The 8,613-nt window shown below is 51.0% G+C and overlaps 1 protein-coding gene across 1 annotated transcript; it reads right to left on the reverse strand.

The window, feature by feature from the left end:
- Positions 1–3,508: 3,508 nt before the first annotated feature.
- LOC119975700 (heat shock 70 kDa protein 1A-like) lies at positions 3,509–5,877 on the reverse strand. Its single transcript, XM_038815509.1, has one exon. The coding sequence runs from the start codon at positions 5,742–5,744 to the stop codon at positions 3,834–3,836; it is 1,911 nt and encodes a 636-aa protein (XP_038671437.1). The 5' UTR covers positions 5,745–5,877; the 3' UTR covers positions 3,509–3,833.
- Between the last annotated feature and the right edge of the window lie 2,736 nt (positions 5,878–8,613).

Below are 8,613 nucleotides of genomic sequence, written 5' to 3' on the forward strand. Positions count from 1 at the left end.
TGGGGCCTACTGGAAATCGGTCTGGTGATTTTTTTTAAATTCCCCTGAACTGGCCATGTTGATCATGTTTGCACGATTATTGCGATATGTTGACGTTTGTCCGCCAGGGAGTTGGCATGGGAACCGTTGCATTTGTGATTTTTGCACTTTAATCATCCCAAAGGCGTAGTTCTGTTTTGAGGTGTATTCATTTCTTAAACTATCTGGAATTAAAGGCAAAAAATCCTCTCTCAGTTGGCTCTGCAGAAACTGCCAGACAAAACTGCCAATGGTTCACGGATATTCGCCTGCCACCTTTGCCCTGTGACTCCTGCCCCACACTTGACCCTCGATGGCCACTCAAGTGGCCGGGCAAGTCTCTCAAGAGGGCGGCACAGCGGTTCGCACTGCTGCCAGGAACCAGGCTTCAATTCCAACCGTGGGTTACTGTCCGTGTCAGGTTTGCACGCTGCCTGCGTGGGTTTCCTCCGGTTGCTCCGGTTTCCTCCCACGGTCCAATGATGTGCATGTTAGGTGGATTGGCTGTGATCAATTGCTCTTTGGACATCCTAAAGATTGTCTAAATTGCCCAAGCCTAGGTGGGGCGGGGGGAGTGGACCTAGGTAGGGTGCTCTTTCATAGGGTTGGTGTAGACTCAATGGGCTGAATGGCCTCCTTCTACACTGTAGAGATTCTATGAAGAGTGAGCACAATTTTAATCTCTAAAATATGGTCACCCACTAGCACCTGACAAGATGAGCCAGAATGTGCAATAAATGTAGCATTCCCACTCTCGGCTATCGTTCATAAATGCAACCTTGCGACGGGGACCCATGACCTTGTGCTTTTACTGCAATGAGACAAATCTACGGCAGGAAAAGTCTCCACTTGTCAGAACAGGCCCTTCGGCCCTCGATGTTGTGCTGAGCAATGATCACCCTACTCAAGTCAACGTATTCACCCTATACCAGTAACCCAACGCCCCCCCCCCCCCATTATCCTTATAAAAAAAATAAAAATAAAAAATAATTTAAAAAAAAAAAATTTTTTTTTAATGACTTGATCTTGGTGGGCCGCATAAAGACCTTTGGCGGGCCGCATGCGGCCCGCGGGCCGTAGTTTGCCCACCCCTGGAATAGGATGTCCAATGACAAATCTCTTCAAGCAAGTAGAGAAGTATGGAAGGCAATGAAAAAACGCAAACGGAATGCTGGCCTTTAATTCGAGCAGAAAAAAATACACATTCGGGGATTTATCTTTCTGTTATAAAGCTTTGCTGAGACCCCATCTGTGTGTTCAGCTCTAGGCACCACACCTCAAGACATACATATTGGCCATGAACTGGTGCAACGCAGGTCTGTCGGAATTACACTGGAACTTTAAAGTAGTCCTTCTGTAGTGCACAACTTAAAACAAAAGAGACATTTTGTCCAAGGTTTACATCTTGCATTCACTGGCACAATTCGCGAGAATAACAGAATCTACTTGCCAACCATTCAGCACTCCCTTCTCCCAGAGCAGAAACTTGCCCTGACATTGGACCTCTTCCGAAATGTCCTGCTGTGTGCAAGGCAAAAAACTCTGATTTCAGGAAATGAAAGGTTATTTTTGTTTTTACAAGGACAATTTTGGTGCACGGCTTTTTCAATTCAGAGAGGTGGAACCAGGTTCAGTGTCAAACAGGATCAGCTCCGAAATGTCTCCACCGAACCAGAAAATAATCTAACCAACAGATAAAAGAAAATTCCTGCGGACGCTAGACTCTGAAACAAGAAACGGAAAATACAGGACCATCTCAGCGGGTCTGGCAGGGTCTGTGGAGAGAGAAGGGAGCTCATGTATCGCGTCTGGAATGCTCTTTGTCAATGCTCTTTCTCGAACTAACAGATATTCAGTCGGTGTGGTAAACATCGTGCTGTGCCCGGCAATGGCGGCACAGAAGCACAGTGGTTAGCACTGTTGCTTCACAGCGCCAGGGTCCCAGGTTCTATTCCCGGCTTGGGTCACTGTCTGTGCGGAGTCTGCACGTTCTCCCCGTGTCTGCGTGGGCTTCCTCCAGGTGCTCCGGTTTCCTCCCACAAGTCCTGAAAGCTTGTTAGGTGAACTGGACATTTTGAATTCTCCCTCAGTGTGCCCGAACAGGCGCCGGAATGTGCCGATTAGGGGCTTTTCACAGTAACATCATTGCCGTGTTAATGCAAGCCTACTTGTGACAATAAAGATTATTATTATTATTATTATTATTATTATTATTAATGACAGAACTATTTAAGCGTGCCACACACTTCCCCTCCATGACCATCTGGGCACAGCCAAGAGTGTTGAGAAACATGGTTGCTCAATTGGCTGAGTTGCCGGGGACAAATTGGCAGTCTGGTTATACTGCCTGCTCCGTTCAAACCCATCGTCAAACTTCCCTCACCCCCAGCACAACCTCAGACAGCTTGGAGGGGGAGGGGTGGGCACAGTTGTCATTGGTTGTGTAGCCACCGAAGCTAGCCACTTCCCGACATAAAATGGAACATTGAGTTGCATGCAGGGAAAATTGGACAATGACAGAGAGGCAAGCAGGTTGCAGAACCTCTCTGTGGATTCTGTCTGTGAAGAAACCAGACAGCATAGAAACTAACAAGCTGCGCATATTAATTGAGTGATTCCTGGGCACAATGGACACAATTAAGAATAACAAAGGCCAAGCTAGACTCTTCGGCGCCAGCAGGAGTCCCGGACAATAAGATACAAACAGCCCCAAGAACCGCCCAGTGATCGAGGAACAGCCCCGTTATTGGGGAAATTCAAATCAATCGATTGGGAAGAGACCCAATCGATTGCAAGTTTATAGAGAGTCCGCCCAGATGGCCGCGAAACCCAAAACAGTATAAGACAGAGACCCCGACCCCAGCTCTCTCTCTAAGCCAGCCCTCCTCACTCTTAGCCGGCCCTCCCAGCAGAACACCTTTGCAGCAGCTCTCCAGGAACTTGCACGTGAGGAGGAGAGGCCTGGCCAATTGCTACACCGACAAGTAAGTGTCATACAATGCATGCTACGAGAGTAGACACTCCTGACCCCTTTAGCCCACACCAACTGGAAGCCTGCGGATCCAGGACAAAGCAAGAGGCCATTGTTCCCTGATCCGGCAGTTCCCTTATTCCAGATAAGTATGGGCCTAGTAGTGGTAGGAACAGTTTAGTCTTAGTATTATGTGCATGAGTAGTAAATAACTGTGTAATAATAAACGTGTCTTGTTTGAACTTACTAACTGGTGTATTGAGTAAGTGATCTGAACTTGAACTTGAATCTTGTGGCGGTATCAAAGATACCTGGCGACTCCAGAGCTTAGGAATAAAACAGAGCCAATTGAGTGTAAAGCACACTCACCCAGAACGAGCAACAGTTGGTGCCCAACAGCAAGTGTGTAAACAGTGGGACACTGCGCAAGAAATGGGTGAAGGGGAGGTTATGTGGCAAATGGCATTTAAAAGTGCTGCGTATCACTTGCTCGTGTTAAAAACAAAACGCCAAACCGAATACTTTCAATGCAGGACTTTATTAGCCTCTTAAACATATGTACTCAGATAATCAGATGTAACCAGGAGAGTAAGAACACACTTCAGCATAACCATGTATAAAAAACATGCAAACTCACTTGATTAAAAACCCCTTATCGCAAAACCAACTGGGGTCCTTCAAAGCCAAGTAACCAACTTGTGCAATATATCTGTCCAAATGACAGCAAAATACTGACGTCATGTCAACACGTATTCAAGTTACTTACACTGGGGGTGTGTGTGTGGGCGAGTGGGGTGGGGGTAGTGGCGAGAGGAGAGGGGGAAACAACAGTTTGGGAAGGAATTCAATCGACCTCCTCAATTGTTGGACCACTGAAGGAATTTCCTTTGCCAGCCTGGTCTCCAAAGCCGACGGGCACATCGCCCTGGTATAGTTTAGCAAGAATGGGATTGCAGGCATTTTCCAGCTTCCTCAGTTGCTGCTCAAACTCATCCTTGTCTGCCTCCTGGTGCGCCTCCAGCCAGGATATAGCCTGGTTACACATTTCAATGACCTTCTGCTTGTCTTCCTCGCTGATCTTGTCTTTCATTTTCTCCTCCTCCACCGAACTCTTCATGTTGAAGGCGTACGACTCCAGGGAGTTCTTGGCTGCAATCAATTTGCACTGATGGTCATCTTGGCCCTTGTACTTTTCTGCTTCCTGCACCATCCTCTCAATTTCCTCCTTGCTCAGCCGACCCTTGTCATTGGTGATGGTAATCTTGCTCTCTTTGCCGGTGCTCTTGTCCACGGCCGACACGTTCAGGATGCCGTTGGCATCAATGTCAAAGGTGACCTCGATCTGTGGTACTCCGCGTGGTGCAGGGGGAATCCCACTGAGGTCAAATTTGCCCAGGAGGTTGTTGTCCTTGGTCATGGCTCTCTCTCCTTCATACACCTGAATCAGGACGCCTGGTTGACTGTCAGAATACGTGGTGAAGATCTGGGTCTGCTTGGTGGGAATGGTGGTGTTACGCTTGATGAGCGCGGTCATCACCCCGCCTGCTGTTTCAAGACCCAACGAGAGGGGAGCAACATCCAGGAGAAGTAAATCCTGGACATTCTCCGACTTATCCCCCATCAGAACAGCCGCTTGGACAGCCGCTCCATAGGCCACGGCTTCATCAGGATTGATGCTCTTGTTCAGCTCTTTGCCGTTGAAGAAATCTTGCAGCAGTTTCTGGATCTTGGGGATGCGAGTGGAGCCCCCGACCAAGACCACATCGTGGATCTCTGATTTGTCCAACTTCGCGTCTCTCAGAGCTTTCTCCACTGGTTCCAGAGTGCCTCTGAACAGGTCAGAATTCAGCTCCTCAAACCGAGCCCTGGTGATGGAGGTGTAAAAGTCTAAACTTTCAAACAGAGAGTCAATCTCAATACTGGCTTGGGTGCTGGAAGACAGGGTTCTCTTGGCTCTCTCGCAGGCTGTCCTCAGTCTCCTGACCGCCCTCTTGTTCTGACTGATGTCCTTCCTGTACTTACGCTTGAACTCCTCAATGAAATGATTGACCATGCGGTTATCAAAGTCCTCGCCTCCCAAGTGGGTGTCACCCGCTGTGGATTTCACTTCAAAGATCCCGTCGTCAATGGAGAGAACAGACACGTCGAAGGTGCCACCTCCCAAGTCAAAGATGAGAACATTGTGTTCCCCTCTGCCCTTCTTGTCCAGGCCGTAGGCAATGGCAGCTGCTGTTGGCTCATTGATGACACGGAGGACATTGAGGCCAGCGATCACCCCGGCATCCTTGGTTGCCTGGCGCTGGGAGTCATTGAAGTAAGCAGGCACAGTGATGACAGCGTTGGTGACGGTGTGTCCCAGGTAGGCCTCAGCCGTCTCCTTCATCTTAGTCAGCACCATGGAGGAGATCTCCTCAGGGTTAAAGGTTTTATCCTCCCCCTTGTACTCGACCTTCACCTTGGGCTTCCCCGCGTGGTTCACCACCTCAAAGGGCCAGTGCTTCATGTCAGACTGGACCAGAGGGTCGTCAAACCTCCTCCCGATTAGCCTCTTGGCATCAAAGACTGTGTTCTGGGGATTGAGAGCCACCTGGTTCTTGGCAGCGTCTCCGATGAGTCTCTCAGTTTTGTTGAAGGCCACGTAGCTGGGGGTGGTGCGGTTGCCCTGGTCATTGGCGATGATCTCCACCTTGCTCTGCTGGAAGACCCCCACGCAGGAGTAGGTGGTGCCCAGGTCGATGCCAATGGCTGCTGGCATGGTTTTACAGGGTCCTTGTGTTGGGCCCTGTGGTGTGTGGGTGTCAAACTGTCCCAGCTTACGACGATGCCGGGGCTTCTGTCGCCGTTGGCGCCGGCCAGTTGCTTATTTACAGTCCGCCGGCGGAAATCCAGAACTGCAGCCAATGACAGGACGCCCCGCCCCCCGTCTCTCGAATGCGGAGACAGGCCCAATGCCGGGAGGGCCCAATCAGCGAGCGCGCAACACGGTTGCCTGGCCGACCAGGTAATAGCAACATTACGTCGAACAAAGGGCGCGCACGTGGGACCCTTGTTGTCTCTTTGCACCTTTTAATGTCCTGCCTGCGTCCAGCAAAGGTGCCTTACCTCCAATTCTAGCCCAAGTATCAACCATTCACATGGAAGAAGACGCTGATTCCTGGACGAAGTGGGGGGGAGGGGGTGGGGGGGGGGGGGGGTCTTAACACCAGGAAAGGCACACAAACACAGGCTGGGCCCGCTTGTATCCATTGAAGTTGAGAAGAGTGAGCAGTGATATCCAGATTTCACTTGACTTAACAGAGTGGATGCTCCACTCCACCCACCACCCCCCCCCCCCCCCCCCACCCCTTGTGGGAGAGACCTGGGGATGGGATTCTCCGGCCTTTCCGTCGCTTGTCAATGGGATTCCTCACTGAAGCCATCACACTCCGCGGGGAAACCTAAGGGCGGGGCTCCGCTGCCGGAGATTCCCGCCCCCAGCGAATGAGCGGAGAATTCCGGCCTCGAACTAAAGATCCCAGTTTAAAAATAAAGGACCTGCCATTTAGATTAGGAGAATGTTTTTTTTTCTCGCCGAAGGCCTGTGGTCTGTGAAATTCTCTCTGGCAAGGCGTGCCGCAATTATGAGTGGCATGGACAGAGTGGATAGTCAGACGCTTTTTGCCAGGGTGGAAAAGTCAATTACTAGCGGACATAGGTTTAAAGTGCGAAGGGCAAAGTTCAGAGGAGATGTGCGAGGGATGTTTTTTTACACAGAGGGTAGTGGGTGCCTGGAACTCGCTGCTGGGGGAGGTGGTGGAAGCAGATACGAAAGTGATATTTAAGGGGCATCTTGACAAAGACATGAATAGGATGGGAAAAGAGGGACAAATAAACTAATCTGTGCAGACCAGATACAATATGCAAAAGCCCAACATTGGAAATAACTCCCTAACACCCAAAATTTATTGAAGTTTTTACATATTGTACACTATCATAGAATTTACAGTGCAGAGGACAGCACGGTGGCGCAGTGGTTAGCACTGCCCCTTTGGTGCTGAGGACCCTGGTTCGATCCCGGCCCTGGGTCACTGTCCGTGAGGAGTGTGTGATGCACTATCAATTGCGACAAGACGAGAGTAGAGAGTAATCAAAGCTTTATTACGCAGAGATGTGGAGCCTCCCGCAGCTGTTGCCGAAATGGCTGCAGCTCGGAGAGCCGACACATTTATACTCCGCCTACTGGGCGGAGCCAGCAGGGATCTACCCCCGTACCTGTAGTACAGGGGCCTTACCATAATACCCTTGTATGCAGTATATAATACAACAGTGGTGACTGCCACATTCACCCCCTGTTAAAAAAAAGAGTCCAGCGGGGTGGTGGAAACTATTTACATACAGGTTGTTAAAAAAATTTTGAAAAAGTTTACAAATTTAGACGGTTGGGCGCCTTGATCCGCCGTTGCGAGCGCCGCAGGTGTGTTGTTGATGCCGGCGTTGGCTCGATCATCGGTGACTCCGGGAGCGTGTCGACCTCATCTTCATCCATGGGTGGGACGAAGGGGAGGGTGGATCATCCTGGAGCGGGGGCTGTGGCGGGGTGCTCTGGGGGAAGGGAGGGTGGTGCCAGGGCAGAGGGGGCAGTGTGTAGGGACCCAGCAGGTGCCAGGTCCCAAAGGGAGACTGTGTCAGAGACCCAGTCACTGTGGAAGTAAGCAGGGAAACTGAACAGAGCAAAGATGATGTTAAGGGCTTTGAAGACGGTGGCAGACGTCATGTCAGGGCATGGGATGGCGAAGGGGAATCTCGAGTACTCGTCAACCACATTGAGAAAATACGTGTTGCAGTCGGTGGAGGGGAGGGTCCCTTTGAAGTCCACGCTGAGGCGTTCAAAGGGGCGGGAGGCCTTCACCAGGCTTGCACAGTCTGGCCGGTAGAAGGGCGGTTTACACTCCGCACAGACCTGGCAGTCTCTGGTGATAGCCCTGACTTCCTCGATGGAGTGGGGCAGATTACCGGCCTTTATGAAGTGATAAAAGTGGGTGACCCCTGGGTAACAGAGATCGTTGTGCAGGGTGCGGAGTCGGTCCACTTGTGTGCTGGCAAATGTACCTCAGGATAGGGCAACGGGGGGGGGGGGGGGGGGGGGGGGGGGTCGTTGAGCTTAGCGGGGTGATACAAAATCCGTAATTGTAGGTGGAGAGCTCGATCCTCCACCTCAAGATTTTAGCATTTTTGATCTTGCCCCGCTGTGTGTTAAACATGAAGGCTACCGACCATTGGTCAGTGAGGAGAGTGAATCTCCTGCCGGCCAGGTAATGCCTCCAGTGCTGCACAGCTTCTACGATGGCTTGGGCCTCCTTTTCAACAGAGGAGTGCCAAATTTCGGAGGCATGGAGGGTGGGAGAAAAGAATGCCACGGGTCTGCCTGCCTGGTTGAGGGTGGCGGCCAGAGCGACGTCTGATGCATCGCTCTTTACTTGGAATGGTAACGTCTCGTCGACCGTGTGCATCGCGGCCGTGGCGATGTCGGCCTTGATACGGTTCAAGGCCTGGTGAGCCTCGGCCGTCAGTGGGAAAGCAGTGGATTGAATGAGTGGTCGGGCCTTGTCCGCATAGTTTGGGACCCATTGGCCGTAGTACAAAAA

Source organism: Scyliorhinus canicula, chromosome 13, assembly GCF_902713615.1.
Source record: "Scyliorhinus canicula chromosome 13, sScyCan1.1, whole genome shotgun sequence".
Taxonomy (NCBI): Eukaryota; Metazoa; Chordata; class Chondrichthyes; order Carcharhiniformes; family Scyliorhinidae; genus Scyliorhinus; species Scyliorhinus canicula.